The sequence below is a fragment of the Ricinus communis genome, chromosome 9, assembly GCF_019578655.1.
Source record: "Ricinus communis isolate WT05 ecotype wild-type chromosome 9, ASM1957865v1, whole genome shotgun sequence".
In the NCBI taxonomy this organism is placed as follows: Eukaryota; Viridiplantae; Streptophyta; class Magnoliopsida; order Malpighiales; family Euphorbiaceae; genus Ricinus; species Ricinus communis.
The window spans coordinates 9,983,239-9,999,857 of NC_063264.1; the positions used below are offsets into that span (position 1 = coordinate 9,983,239).

At 31.6% G+C, this 16,619-nt stretch overlaps 1 protein-coding gene across 1 annotated transcript; it reads left to right on the plus strand.

The window, feature by feature from the left end:
* The first annotated feature begins 14,374 nt into the window (after positions 1–14,374).
* On the plus strand, positions 14,375–16,598 carry LOC8282422. Its single transcript, XM_015723356.3, has 3 exons — positions 14,375–14,556; positions 14,683–14,737; positions 16,350–16,598. The coding sequence occupies exons 1-3, from the start codon at positions 14,472–14,474 to the stop codon at positions 16,504–16,506; spliced, it is 297 nt and encodes a 98-aa protein (XP_015578842.1). The 5' UTR covers positions 14,375–14,471; the 3' UTR covers positions 16,507–16,598.
* Positions 16,599–16,619: the final 21 nt, after the last annotated feature.

Genomic DNA, 16,619 nt, shown 5'->3' on the forward strand with positions numbered 1-16,619 from the left:
TGAGCCGTACCTAACACTTTAGTAGCTCTTTGTTATTGTTATTGTATTTTTCTAACTCTCAATAAATAAAATTTTAATTATCTATATAAGAAAATACTAAGCATTTTATTATTATTTATCCAAACTGTTACTCTCATGATATAACATGTAATATTTTTACTAAATCATTCTTTAATTATAAAATCTTGAAAAATAATTTAATAAAAATATTATATACCATATTAAGTAAATAAAATTTGTACCAAATAATAAACGGAATTTGTAGCATTGGTCCACACATAAAAGAGGTCAGTAAGAACTTGCTTGATAAGTGTATCATTCATTATTCAGAATAGGAAGGGCAACTGTTATGCTCAGACTCGGTGTTCTAGAACCTCACCTGATTGATAACTTCCCGCTCATTGTGGCTCATCTCAAGCACAAATTTTAGCATGGATTTCTTCCTTTTAATTTTTATGAAGTATCTCTTGTCAATAAATAAAACATTATGTTAATTATTTATTTATTTATTTATTTTAATCTTAATACATAATTAGAGAAATTAAAAACCATAAACAATCAGATTCCAATCACTTTATAGAAAATCAAAAAGGGTTCAGTCTATTAAGAATTTTCCTTGTGACATTGTGTTAGCCTTTAAGAAGAAAAAGAAGGTAAGGGTGGTGAGATTTCATTTCATCCCATGCCTTTTTTTATTAGTATAATTATTTTTTATTATGAGTAATAATTATCATTTTATTTTGTCCTTGAGAAAGGAGAGAGAATTAAGCAAAATTATTGGACATGTGTTTGAGATTCGATTGGGGTAAAAAAGTGAGTTTAGAATATATATTTTTTAACTTAATAATATTATTAATTTTTTTGTTTTCTTAATAACATGTTTGTAAGAAAAACATGATTAAAATTGAAGAGATTTCATGTCATGTTAAAAGGGTGTTTCGGACAATATTCGAAGGAACTCCCAACATTGTTGGAAGTAAATTTTTTGTCTTGCAACTCAAGGGTCTAATGCCTTTTGGTGTTGGACAAAAACATATTCATCCCTTCACTTTTACCGCACAAAGTTAGGGTTATGATCCAACAAAGCTCACTCCAAATTAAGTTAAAGACTGTAATTCCATCGTTAAAGCCAATTTTTACTGTAAAATTTAATCTCAATTTGGTATAATTTCTAATATTTAGTTTGAGTTTCACCGTGACTTTAAATAACTAATTTAAATCTCAATTTAAATTTCATTTAAAAAAGATTTAATTATATTAAATAGATTCAGTTTAATTTCAATTTGTTAAATAATGATATTGAATAAAAAAAAGCATAAAGTCGTTCTATATAATTATACTCGAAATTGACTTGTCAGATTTTAAAATAAAATGAAGCTCCATCTGACTTGTAAACTTCACAAATAAGTCGAATTTAAACTTAAATTCATGAGCTGCTCATTAAATCTATAAAAAAGTAAGTTCACGAGTTTAATAAACTAAATAAATTTTTGATTGAGAAAAGTTAAATTTAAATTATTTTAAATACATATCAAAGATCTTAAAATTAAATTTGACCAATGCTTGTGTAATTAAGATAAGAATCAATACAGTGAGCAACATTACACCAATAGCATCTTCTGACTTTATACTAAACCCTAACACATTAGGTATCAAATTATTTGATTGCTGTCAATCAAATAATTATCAGTATTACTACTTCTTCTTCTTCTTCTTTTTCTTCCTTTTTTTTTTTTTTCCCTTAAAATCTTACTTTCTAACGTTCCTTTTTCTTTTGTTTCTTTCTCATTTTAGTCAAAATTCGCTTTTGCTTATAATTACTTGAATGAGTGGCAATTCCAAAATCTTGAAAGCCTGATCAAGTGTGGGGTTTTAGGCATAGAAGTGTGAGGGGAAACCTGCTTGATGGGCAATGATAATTATTGGAACTATTGGTCTCAACACCTCTAGATCAACAACTTTCTTAAAGAATGTGAAATTGTTTACGGAACCCAATTGGTTCCCTATGGAATTCTCCTAAGAAATTGTCTACAATTTCTTTCTAATAAGTAATTGCTTTTTATCAATATTCCCGGCAGGAATTTAGTCACAAAAGGCTTGGAACAACACAAAATGAAACATTATTATTTGCTTTTAGCATCAATCCCATAATTACTACATGTTCACCTTCCAATCTTTCTCCTTCTTCTTTTTATGTGGCTCGAATGATACCCCTAGTATTTTATACAACTTTTTTAATTCTAAAATTTTATCTTTACATTTTCTCCATTTTGACCAATTTAATCCGAAATAAGGGACCAATGAGTAAATCTAACTATTACTCAAACTAATTCTTATAACCAAATTTATCAAAATTAATGAATTTATGACTCTCTTAATAGAGACATATGAAATGTTCACATTTATTGCAAGTATAATTGAATAAATTCCACAAATAAATGTAACAAAAAATTCTTTAAATCTCAAAAGAGTATTAAAAGAAAAAAATTTAAAATTTAAAATTTTCAAAAATTATCTTTTCATAATTTTTTTTTTACATACATATTTGAAAGATTTTCAGTTCTAATTTCAATTTCAGCAGAGACGACGAGAGTGACAAGTTCATAATAAGTCATCTTGGTAATTCTTAGATTGGATCCCTCATCTCTTACTCAAATAATCAACCATGAAAACCCCTTTGTGCTTCTAGCCTTTTTATGTAGCCTCCCTTTTCTTCCATGTCCATATAAAACAGCTTTTGGAGAAGGAAAGAGCTTCACCAAGACTCAATCGTCCAAAAACACCCAAAAATAAAAGTTTAGTTGAAGATGAGATTGCAGGCAAGAACAACAACCTGAGATTTAAGCATTTGGTAATAAAATTATAGGTAGCTATCATCATCCAAGGTTGCTGATTAGGGACACATCTACAAACACAAAACCATATATAGAAGTGTAACTGTCATTAAATAGAGCCACAGTTTTGTGGCAAATGGGTCCTATATATATGTAGAAAGAAAGGGTTTTTTTTTTTTCTTTTTCATTTTTGGTTGAATATATATAATATATAATTAAGTTGAGCCATGCCATATGGGCATGTGTAATTGTAATTAGATGCCTCTACTTTTTATGGCATGTGCTTGAGATACCTTTTAATCATTCAACATCATTGTAGTGAATATGAATATTATTAACAAAAACTTACAAGAAATTTCTTAAAAGCAAACTGAACTCTACTTATCTTATGGTCCAAAAGTTGATGCCAAACTGCTTGGCTCTTCACCATTTCTTGCTTGAGTGGTTACCAAGTTAAGGGATTTTCCTTTTGTTCTTGGGGCCTTAAAACCCGTTTTTCTTGAAAAGGAAAAGAAAAATTGACCATGACAAAAAGTATTTGAAAGTAACCTAAATGTAAGAAAACAGGATTTACTTGTGCGATGGATGGCTCAAGGGGCATTCAAAAATTTTAAAACAGAAAAAAAAAAAAAAAAAAAACCCCCCAAGAAAGTGTTCCTGTGTGTGAAACTGTGGCCCAGCTGACAGTGTAGAGATCCAGGATGATTATGAACTCACCTAACAGTTGATTGGGGCCAGCAAATATCTAGCTGCTGCTGCTGCTACTCATTGCCAAAGAGAAACTCCCAAATTAAGTGGGCTAGTTTAGTTGTTTTCATTATAGCTTAGGTGTAAAATAGGGGCTTCTTTCTGTACACTAACTATTGTCATAAACTGGATATGTTTTCTAGTCTGGCAGTGGCAATCACTAAATTAGTGGCTTCTGCAGTTACACACCATATTCATTGGAAAATAAGTAGTATGATTTATTCAAACAATTCTTTTTCTTTTATATATATGTGGACAAATAAATTGCAGACCAAACTGGGTCAAGGTATCAGTAGATGAACAAAAACATCTGCCCAATTGACAGCATGCTTAGAACTGGTTTGATGTTGATGGCCCAGAGGTACATTATGGAGTATCATTTCAGCTTCTGGGATTCTAAGATTGTATGAATGGGACTCTACGCATTTCACTTGGCCAGAAAAAGATGGGAATTTCTTTCAAAATATATATATATAACTGTAAGAAGCAAGTTTCCTTGTGCATAGTTGAGAAACTCACCAAACCTATAAAAGCAGGGAAGCATATTTTACCTTTTCAGTGACACTAAACCAATGTGTTTTTTCAGATAAGAAAGTAAGAGATTCTTTTGAAAGGAAAAAATAGATAAATTTGTTAATGTCAATGACGTTAAATTACTGTGAATAATGAGGATGTATAATATAGCTTTGTTAAAGAACTTTTATGGAGCTTGTGCAACAAAGGAAGGAGAGGGGCCCTTCAAGATTTTATTATGATATGGCCTTCTTTTCTATAAATATATATATATATATATATATATATATATTTATAATGCTATCCTGTGTGGGGTGAACAATGTAGTCCCCCCTATCTCCAACTTAAGAATAAGGATATAATAAAGTTGATTTTGGTCTATCAACTTATGGGAAAAGTTCAATTAACTCTTTCTAATAATTTGGACTACTTTAGCTCAAAGTATTATCTTTTTCACTCAATTTAACTTGTTTTTTAGAGGGTCAATTACAGGCACCCGATACAATGTTTTATTTTTGTACATTAAATCAAAGTTTTTAAAATAAGAAAGAATACATGTTTTCTTTTTTTATAAAAATAATATTACATAAACATTATCTCATAATTTCATCTCCTCTGCCATCATCTGTCACTAAACATGTATTGTTCATTTACTACCAACATCAACATCTCAACCAAGCACCCACTTAGTCATCTTCTCCTCTGCCATTGTAGGCTACGGATGGTGATGGGTCAAGTATTTTTAGGTTTTTGAACCTAGTAAAATAAATTTGGGAAATATATAATTGGATTTAGGCGGGTTTGAGTTTAATTTTTGATATCTATGATGGGTCTGGATTTGGTTAAATTCTTGTATTCATAGATAATAATTACCTGTTTAATATTATGTTTTACTTGTATTTTTAATTTTTATTTGATTGGTTTAGAATTTATAATTTTTTGTCTAGTTAGTATTTTTTTATTTTATTATAATAGGTTGTTTATTAATTTTTATACACTAAGCAATTTTATTAAGCTGGTGCTCATTTTGTTACTAAATATGATCGGGTTGGACAAACTTGGATAGTGTATGGGTAGTATTGAATAGATTTAAGCCAACTATAAATAGTAAAATTAAATTTTTTAAATAGAATTAGGACGGATTAGATTAATTATATTTTAAACAAATTTAAGTTTGGACATCTCTATTTGAATAGAAATCTTACTTGCTATTCCTAGGATACACTTTCCCTCATCTCCTTTACCACCTACCTCCCACCATCTTTCTCCTTGCTTGCCATGGCTTGCTCTCTCATTCTATTGTCCTTATCCTCTCATCTTCCTTTTTCTTCAAACTTCCATATTTCCTGCTAGTTCTTAACTCGGTTTCTTTCAACACGACAAACATCAAAAAGAATTCTAATAGAGTTTTTTTAAATTAAATATTTAAGTTGTTTTTAAAGTATAAAATAATTCACTAAAAATTATCAACTTAATTTTTATTTGTTAAGAAAAGTGAGGCCCCTCACTTACGCAAAATAAGTTAAGGCATGAAGGTAAAATTTTGGGCTAAATTGAGCTTTTGTGATAAGTTGAGTGCCGAAGTTAGCCTTACTCTAACTAGAATGGATTAAGATCCAATAAGGGGGTTGTAACACCCGAAATTTTTTTTTTATATATTTAATAGTGAGTTTTTATTTAAGTTAATTTTAGCTTTATTTTTATTCAAGTAAACTATTTGAGAAATGATTATATTTTGGTTATTCAAATTTTCCCAAATGCATATTTATATAAATAAAATTATATATTGAAAAATTATGATAGAAATTGTAAGGGATGTTTTTATAAAAGAATTTTGAGAAAATTGGTATTATAATTGATTAGTAGTATTAAATTTTAAGTTGGAAATTGATTATTTAATTTAATTGTGTGTAGGATTTAATTGGAGGATTATTTTGGAATAAGGATTAAAAGTATAATTTTATTTTTATGGGGTTTTAATGGAAATTTGTGAGTTTGGTATTTTCGTAAATAAATATGTCGGTCAGGGGTATTTTTGTAATTGTATATTTTCAATAATTCGGATTTGGCCCAAATTAAATAGTTAGGGGCTTAATTGAAAGGCTAAAAAGAAGTTTGGGGGTTAAATTGGAATTCTGCAGGATGAAATTGTAAGTAATTAAGAAAGTTGAGGGACCAAATTGTAATAAGGAAAAGTTCAGGGGTCAAATGTCGATATTGAAAGAAAGAAAAGAAGGATCGTGGAAGGAAGAGAGGAAGAGAGAGAGAGAGTAGAAGAAGGAAGAGGCTGCGGTGGCGTGCGTCGTCGGGCGACTTGATCTTGTGGTGGCCGTGACTCTCACGCGAGGAGGAAAATGGCTTTCTTGCCGTCGCGGCGTTTCAAGCGTTGGTGGTACATTGATCTTGGTGCCGATCGACTCCTCGCGGCCTCGGCTTTGTTTGGCCGGCGGTGTTGTGATGGTGGCCGGAATCGGAGATTCACGGTGGAGAGAGAAAATGGTGGCAGCCGGTGTTTTGGGTTTTTCCGGCGAGCTCCGGTGAGCTATGGAAGATCAGAGGACATATCTCGACTCTCCTCAGCTCAAGCTTCGCGATGGCATTAGTTTCGTGGCGATCGGACTTCGTTTGCAAATCGGCCGTGATCGTTCGCAAATCTCTCCGGATGGTCGGGTGTCGGATCGGAAAATCGGGCGGGGATCGTCATCGGTAGCGTCGTTGTGAGTCCGATGGTGTGTTCGGATCGTCGATCGGACTCCGGCCGGAGTCGACCGGTAATTTTCTCCGGCCGTTGATCTTAGAAATCCTTGATTTTAAAATTTGTGTTTATTGGATGGTATTGAGTATTTGATGATTTTATGAGTCAAAAATAATTGTCTGTCAATTCACGCCTTGTGTTTTTGTCTTTGTGTGGCGGGTCGGAAATAGTGAAGTTTGGGGACCCGACTCCGTTGTTTAAATTGTTGGATATTTGGAGTGTTTTTCCGGCGGGTCTGGACCCATTTTTACGGGGGGTAATGTTCGTGTTGTAGGGAGGTTCTGCCGGGATTTTCAGTAGAATTCTCCGAGTCGAGATTCTTAGACAGTCGATCCTGGGAGTCTAGACCTAGGATTAATGATGGATTGTCTCGGTATTGATAAATTGTTTTCCGTGATTAGATGATCATGCATTGGCTCGCTCCAACCGAGGCACCGGAGCGAGCTAGGAGGTCGCCCAATCCTGTGAGTTAAAGTCATTTAATCATTGCACTATTGCTAAGTCTGATTTAATATGCTATTTTGAAAGTTTATGCATAATATGATTATTAGTATCGCAAAATAAATGATTTCACTTGATTATTAATATTTGAAATAATATAATTATTATTATTAGTATGTTATAATAAGATAAACGTTATTATTTTTTCCCTCACAAATTGCATGTTGTTTTACCTTAAATCTTTAATCTTTATTTCGATATGTGTTGGTTGAGTTCATCAGATAATGATTTTTATTATATGTGATGTTTGCGAATTGGGAAATGTGGCTTGTAGGACATGCCGCCTGATGGGTTACATCAGGACCGTGTGCACACCGGTAATGATTATGGACATAAGGTTATTATGGATTTGTTTGCCCTGATCGAGCATTGCTCTGCAGGGCCGAGTTCGATTGATTAGGAGTTAAGGTCCCTGATCGAGCGATGCTCTCTGGGCGCCGGCTTATTTGGAATTCAAGTGTTCAGGCAGGAGGTAAGGACCCTGATCGAGCTTGCTCTCGGGGCGCCGGCTTATTTGGATACTTAAGTGACCAGACTGGAGGTAAGGTCCCTAGTCGAGCATTGCTCTCGGGGCGCCAGTCTTATTGGGTTAAGAGAGCCGAATGGCTACTAGATTTTGGGGTTTAGGGTTCTACCGAGCCACTCGTCCCGTAAAAGTAAATATATATTTTTATTTATTTATTTATTATGGTATTTGATTATAATGTGATTTGTATTTACGTGCATGGTTGATATTTTGATTCGAATGATTAATATTTTATGTGAAGGAAATAGTAGGGTATGATTATAGTATGATTTGAATAATCTATGTTTTCCGAGAAGAAGCAATAGTCCCTAGATTATTTGATTTTAACTCACTCTCGGGGCCGAGTCTCCATTTATATTTTTTTTCGGATTCGTGGTATTTAGTTCTCCATGACTCTTATTCAGTAACTGACTCCTTCATCATCGGGTGATGTATTTGATTTGGTATGTAAATTGGTAAATCTTAGATTCTCATGAGTAGTAATAGTAAATGTATCAGTTGTAAATTTTCTGAGCTTCTGGTCTCGCCTAGTTTTCCGGCATCAAGTATTTATGTAGAATGTAGCTATTAAGATAATTTTTGGTTTTAATAATATTAATTTGAGATGAGATTTGTTTAAATCAGTGAGTGTCAGGCTTACTACGGGTTTCGATGGCCTTAAGCCTACCCATTCCCTAGTGCCGGTCACGGGCCCACGGGTGGGGTCGTGACAGGGGTACACATTATAATTCAATTAGAGGGCTTGAAAACAATCTTACAAATATCGTACTTCGGGACAAAAATTATTGGGCTGAAAAAGCAAGGCAATTCATGGCTTAAATTTGGTGATAGCAATTTCAGATTTTTTTATGTAGCACTGGCTCAAAGGCGTTGAACCAACCAAGTTAGGGGTTTAATCAATGATTAAGACCAATGGATTTTAGATCATAAATGTATGACTTGTCTAGATATATCTTATTTCAAAGAGTTGTATATTTCAGCAAATCGTTCATAATTTGAGCTCGTTACTGAATGTATAGAGCCTAAAGAATCAGAGGAGGATAATGTTTTTCTAACAGTTCCTATTACTTTTAAGAAATTCAAGATGCTACCTTCTCAATTCAGCCTGACAAAGCCCCGAGATGGGACGGTTTTACGGATCTCTTTTTCCATCGATACTAGAATGTGATCAAAGATGATTTATTTTCATCTATTGTCAGTTTCTTTGGAGGTGGTCCTATGGTTAGAAGTGCAAATCACACTACAATCTCCCTTATTCCCAAAGTTTTGCATCCGATGAAAATGAGTGAATGGCACCCTATTAGCCTATGCATAGTCTATTACAAAATAATTGCAAACTTTTTTTCAGAATATTACAACGAATTATGCCTAAACTAGTCACTAAGAATCAGAGTGCTTTTACAGTAGGAAAATTAATCACAGATAACATTCTAGTATGTCATAAAACGGTTCATTTTCTCAAAGCTCAAAAAACTGGAAAGAAAGGAGGTATGGCTTTTAAAATGGACAAGGCTAAAGCTTATGGAATTATATCAGGCATATTCTGGCAGCTTTTGAATTTTATGAAATATGGATTACATGGATAATGTCTTGTGTTACGTATGTTACTTATTCGATTAATCGGCTTTGGAATGTTTCATTATTCCATCAAGAGGGATTCAACAGGATGATCCACTATCTCCACTTTTGTTCTTATTATGTGCTAAAGGCTTATCTCACATGTGTACAAGAGCTCAAGTTCAAAAATCTTTAAAAGGCATTCGAGTGGCGAAGCATAGTCCTAGTGAAAATCATCTATTATTTGCTGATGATACCATGTTCTTTAGTAAATACTCTATCTCAACAGCTTAGACACTTCAAAATTTATTAAATTGCTATGCCAAAGTCAGTGGTCAAGAGGTGAATCTAATTCAATATGCTACTTACTTCTCTCCAAATACACCTCCATCTTTAAAAGTGCATATTGGTGGAATTTTTCAAATTGGAGACGTTGACATTTTGGATAGATATCTTGAACTACCAGTGATATTGAATAAGTCAAAGAAAAAAATCCTTTCCAGAATTAATTTCGAAAATTTGGAATAAGGTTCAAGGCTGAAAAGAGAAATTCCTATCTCCCGGAGGTAAGGAAATTTTAATAACGGCGGTAGCTAGTGCAATACCAGTTTTTGCTATGAGCTATTTCTTAATCCCAATCGAAGTATGTCAAGAAAGCAATCAAATCTTAGTTAATGTTTGGTAGGGGCAAGTATCAAATGAAAAAAAAGAATGCATTGGATTTCTTAGAAAAAGATGTGCCGAAGTAAATCTCAAAGAGGAATGGGTTTTAAAAAATATGCATGGTTTCAACATTGCTTTATTGGCAAAACAGGCTTGGAGATTTCTCAAAAGAAAATATTTTTCATCCTCAAATTTCATCACCAGCCAAAAGGGATCCAACTCTTCATGGGCAATGGAGGAGCATATGTGTTGGAAAAGAACTTCTCATACATGGATTAAGATGGCAGCTTGGTAATGGTCAGTCGGTCAATATTATTGAGGATCCCTTGTTACCTACAACTGTGCTATTTTAAGCTACTTTACTGCATTCATCATTTATCGCATCTCAAACAATTGACTTCTTGATAGATTAATATTTTAAAGTCTAGAAAATTGGGAAATACATCGACATTTCTCACTGATTCAAGTTCAACAAATTTTACAAATTCCTCTTACCATATGCAATAAGAGTGATAAGTTTATCTGACACTTTCATTGCGTCGGGAGACTATTCGGTTCGTTCAAGATATTTTGTGTGGCAAGCTTCCTTTTTCATCCTTGAATCAATTGAATCACCAAGATACTATGCGATGAAGGCATCTTTAGAAAATGAAACTTCCGAGCAAACTAAAGATATTTATATGTAAAATCTTTTCTAATGTCTTCCGGTTGGTCAATTGCTATTCAATCGATTAGGATTGTCCTAACGGTGTGATAATTGTGGTATGATTTAATCTTTAGAACATATTTTCTTCCATTGCCCCTTAGCTCGGCAGGTGTGACAAATGTCAGCATGGGATTAATATCAATAGTACTTAGTGGGTTGATCACTAGTATATGGGATATTATCAAAACTGATCTCTAGAATTTCTAAGTTGATGACTCCTTCTTGATTCACATGGACTTCATTTTGTGGATTTATGGAAGGCGCGGAATAACCTAGTTTTTAATAATACTCAAGATTCCACTAAAGTTATTAGTGAAGCTGCTAACCATGAATTCCATGAATTTCAAAGTGTGAGTATGGAGGAAGGGAATAGGATCCCACATGCTCCTCGATCTACCATGGCGGCTGACCTTAATATTGATGAAGACTTCATTAAAGTCAACTTCGATGCTGGTTGCAGATCTAACATATATTGGGGAAGCACTGGTTTTCTAGCTCGTAACATGCAAGGTGCTTTGCTGGGATCAAGTTGAAAGCTATTTATTGGCCCTTGTCAACCTTTCATTTTTGAAGCCATGGCTTTAAGAGAAAGTATGCTATGGGCAAGGAGTTTAGGATGGAATGTCATTCAAATTGGATGCCAAGTGGTTCCTATTCAAGCTTGTGTGCAAGCAATCATTGCTGACATTTTTCATTTAGCTAGTAGGTTTCCATCCATTTTCTTTATTTTTATTCCTCATAATGCTATGGCTCATAACCTAGCTCAACCTATATTTACTATTTAAATGTTTAATTTAATATTATCTCAATTCTTAAGAAAAAAAAAAAGAATTTCAAACGCTAATCAAGTCCTAGCGGGATTGGTAAGAGTTTTTGCCTTTAGAATTAAAATTCTCAGTTTCAAAAACTCTCACTATAAAAACTAGATAATATAAAATCTATAGTAAACTAGCTAAAAAATTTTCTAGTCTAATAACACTAACAACTAATGGCACAAAAAGAAATTTGAGACAAGTGACTCTAGAAATTTAAGTTTCTCTTATTTGGCTGAACGTCAAATTGTTATTGGAATCCACAATTTTTATATGTTAAGACTGATACATAAAAATGATAAAATAAATAATCTTAATGTCCTTAATATAATAAACAAATTCTTTTTAAAAATTATGTTAGTAGATATTGCAAAATATAAATAAATCCTTTTTGTAAATAATAATAGTAATTATTTATATATTAGAAGAGTCTTTTTTTATGAAGATTACATAATTTGTTTTTTTTATCAGTAATAATATTTAAGAAGTTATTTTAGATCTAATTTATATATTTTATATTGCATTCCAATTGGAAAACCACATTCTCAAATTCTCACCCACTTGCATGGAAAAGCACTTTTCTATTTACTTAAGAAAGTAGAGATGAGACCCACTGATTCAGGAATTTTACATCTTTACGAATCTAACTTTTCTTGATAAATTAACCAAACACAGGAACCTTACATTTCCAAGTGACTTTCATGGCTAATTCCATTGACTAAATTAGAGGGCAGTGGTTTGGATAGTAGGATTCCAGTGAGTTTGGGGTCAGTAATTACAATAACTTAATTTTTTAATTTATATTTTTTTAATAAAGTTTTTAAAATTTAAATTAAAATTATATAAAATTAATTTTTTAAAGCAATTTATATAAAAGTATTAATATATTAAAGTTTATAAAATTTTACATGAAAGTTATATATGATATAAATTTGACATAAATTTTTATTAAATAGATATATAAAGATATTAAAAAAATTATATCATTATAAATTATAATATTTTAAAATTGACATAGATAGGATTTGTGAAGTAATTAAATCTAAATAAGACATAAAAATATGTACTTCTATGTATTTAGACTATTACTAATCATTTATCCGTACCTTTGCATGATCATTATTATTATCTTGATTTTATAAAATCAAGTCTATAAATAAAATTTAATATTTATTTATAATATTTTAAAAGAATAATAAATTAAATATTTTAAATATTCTTAGTAATTTTTTAATATTTTAAAATTTTATTAATATAATAATATAAAAATTATTTTAAAAGTATAATTTTAATATTATAGAAATTAATCCTATCAATATAATGATATTACTAGTTTTTAGGATTATAAATTATTATATAATTAAAAAAACTTATTAGTGAATATAGTATAAAAAATAAAATTTAAAATATTTTTTATTAAATTATTATCTAATTATAAATTTTTATTAATTATTATAATATTAAAATACAATTAATACATTATTTCTTAAAATATATATATATATATATATTATATATATATATATATATATATATAGAAAGATAGATTAGTCCATTCCATGCCGAGTGCGCATCTTTGTTTTGTCGCAAGGGAAAATGAAGCTTTACAGCCTTTTCAGCTTTTATAAAATATAAAATTACTGAGGCTCTGCTTTTGGCTGCATTAAAATCATCAAGCAACACTGACAAAATCACAAACACAGAAAACAAAAGGAATATTATACATATGCATGCCAAAGCCAAACTCTTCCTTTTCCTGATTTACATTTTGTTTCTTTATCAATTCTCACTCTCTCCCACTACAAATTTTATTTCTAACTTTCCTTGATAAACCTGACTCAGGAATATGTTACACTCCCAAGTTTGATCAGGAATATTACACTCCCAGTAATTTGATGGAGTGATTTTGTCATTCAATTGCCCCCATAATTTTACTACTAATAAGATGTTGAAATGTTTTTTTTTTTTTTTGAGCTGAAATGAGAGAAAATCGTTACTAACTGAGAATCGGATACATCCAGCAAGATTAGTAATTTCAAATTATAAAAAAATTTCTAAAATCCCATTACATAATAAAGATTTTGATATTGAAATCTAACACACTTTTTGAATATAAAATTAAAGGAAGATGAGAGAAACTACTTGTAAAATATTAGATATTCTCATTTATCAAATTGATTCGCATTAAGAGTCAGATTTGCATTCACATATTTCCTTATTGATTTTATATATAGAATAGTAGTCTTAATAGAATGTGTGTAAAAATTACTTAGTTTGGAGGTCAGATTTCGACCGGTCAAAAGATCAAATTTTTATATTAAAAGGTCTACTTCAATAAATAATCTATTTCAATAAATAATGATTTGTCAATAATATTCTATAATACTAAAAATATTTCCTTTAACTTTATTATTTTTATTTTACTTCATTTCTTATATATTTTTATTAAATAAAATAAATTTCTTAATGTATCTCAATCAAACATAAGTAATCATAAAACTATTTAAATTTGGTTAAAATTGAGTATTATATGAAATGATATGATTTAAATAAGCCTGAAGTTATCCGGTCTCGAGTAAAATTGGAAATCCGCCGAAATTGCAAATAATGCCATTTTTGCCAGAATGTAAAAGATTGACCAAAATCGCCAAAAGATATAGACTTCGGATGTTTTTTCACCATTAAGCAATTAATATTTTTAATAGATTGAAAGGATAAAAGGAGCACCAAAACACATAGACGAAGCAGCCCAATGGATTAAAGCCCATGGACTAAAGAATTCCACTTGCTTAAAATCCAGGGTTTTGTTTTGTTCGACTAAACCCTAGGATCCTCAAATTCCCTTTCTCTGCAATCCATGGCGAAGAACAGAAACAAGAAGAAGAGAAGCGGCGATGTTTCCATGGACATCACCGAACCAACCCTTTCAGATATTCCTCAAGGTTTCTAAAGAGCCGTCTTTTTTAATTTTCTTTTGTAACTCTATCGGTTAATTTCAATTTTCCTATGGCCTTGGTTTATTGTGATTATTATCTGGATTAATTATAACAATCGAATTTTGCATGCAGGAATGGACACATCGGAATCTGTGCCGCAAAAGCCGGTTTCCGGTGTAACTACAAGGTCAGTCTTCTACTTCTCATTCGCCTTAACCCCAATCCTAATCAGGATACATTTACCTTCTTTAATTTTTAATTTTTATGGCTTTAGTTCATTTTTGGAATTGTTTATGATCTTCAGTTTTCTTGATTAGCAGCATTACTCTTGTGTTGTTGAGAAGTGAGAGGGATGAAATTCTAGTTCTTGTGCTAGCGCAATGTTGGTCTCTCTCACGAATTAGCGCAATGAGCGGCACTTTCCACACGAGATTTCTGACTCGTATTCTTGTATAATATCTAAGGACCTTCTTCAGTTTTCTAAAAGAAAGGAAAAGAAAAGGAGAGTCGTTATTTAAAATGAATTACTCTAATCTTCAAATAATCAAGCTAAATTTGCAATCAAAGATTGGATTAACTATGTCGTCTAATGTACTGAATTGAATTGCGGAAGCTGGGCTAAACATTGAGTCATTTAGTTTATAACTTCTGTTCCAGTGATGCTTTTTGAGAAACATTCTACGATTCTGGTCTTTGAATTTACCATAGAATTACAATGCTTATTTAATAATGAGAGCACATAACCATCACACACAGATTGAAAATTGTAGTACAACACAAAACAGTCTACTCTGAGCACACTTTTTAAAAAAGGCTTACAACCGTAAGAAAAACCATAATCAACGGTGGGAGACCATTGAGTTGTTGAAATTTGAATTGAAGAGAAAGAAAATCCATCTGAAATATGGTACAACCATATTATGGTGCTAGGATGGTTTGAAGAACAGCAATGATGTTACAGTATTTGCTTATGATGGTGTTCTGGGCTTGATTCTTATCATTTGTAGTGTATGTTTTCATTTTAACTTTTTTGTCATTTTTAATTTAGATTTTGTTTGGATTGTGAGTGAAAGAAAAGTGAAAGGGAGAGCAGTTGTGATGATTTTGATTTTAATACTTTTTTAAATTTCTTTTGATTTTGTCATTTGATTTAATTAATTTAGTCTATTATTTTAATTTTTAATTTTAACAATGAGTGCTGGATGTTGTATAATTATTGGTTTGTATTATAAGTGGTAAATGAGTGGAATGGGAATGACATGTAATTCTTTTGGGAAAAAATTAACCACATGGACAATCACGTCATTTTTCCATTTGGCTCTTAAGTGGAGATTGGCGGAAAGTGCTTTATTGATACCCAAATTATAATTGAGAAGGTTTTTGTGATACAAAAGAAAAATTAGGGACAATGGTGATACATAGGGCAAACTTGAGGGACCGTACCCGGTGGGCATTCTGGGCAGAGTTCCTTTGTTTGAGCTTTGGCATGTGAGAATAGTAAAGATATGCAGGACGAATTTATGCAACTTTATGCCCTAGATTTTCATCTTTACTTTCTTTAATGTCTAGGCTTGTCTCTTATCCTCTCTTAGAATATGTCTTAGAAACTGTTTGCATGGAGTGCTTGTACTTGAGAAACTTTTTAATGATGTAATCTACTCATTAGTGAGTTTGAGCGGATGAAGTGCTTTTTCAGTTATTCTGATTTAGATTTGTTTTAATGAACCATTTTTCATTCATGTTCTTCATTTCTCCCCTAAACTATGTCTTTATCTAATTTTGTATTTCTTATGGAACAGAAAGGTGAAGGGAAGACCAATGAAAAGATCAAAAAATGTTCGAAAGATGAAAGCTATAGCGAAAGCTATTTCAAAAAGTGAGAAGTCTGTTGAGAAAGTCATGAAGAAAGACGGCAAGACAGCCAGAACTCAATCTGCCAAGTTGCTGTATGACTGAATGATGTAGAAAGTTATGTCTTGTATACTGATGTTCGTAGATTCCTCTGTTATAATGAAGTATGATTCAATATAATCCATTCTTTTGCCTCATTTGAATGATGCGCGTTTCTG

Excerpts from the sequence above, each read along its gene's own strand:
- LOC8282422 (XM_015723356.3), top strand. The coding sequence starts at position 14,472 with ATGGCGAAGAACAGAAACAAGAAGAAGAGAAGCGGCGATGTTTCCATG. Across the intron at positions 14,557-14,682 it reads CCTTTCAGATATTCCTCAAG|GAATGGACACATCGGAATCT; the intron begins GTTTCTAAAGAG and ends TTTTGCATGCAG. Across the intron at positions 14,738-16,349 it reads GTTTCCGGTGTAACTACAAG|AAAGGTGAAGGGAAGACCAA; the intron begins GTCAGTCTTCTA and ends CTTATGGAACAG.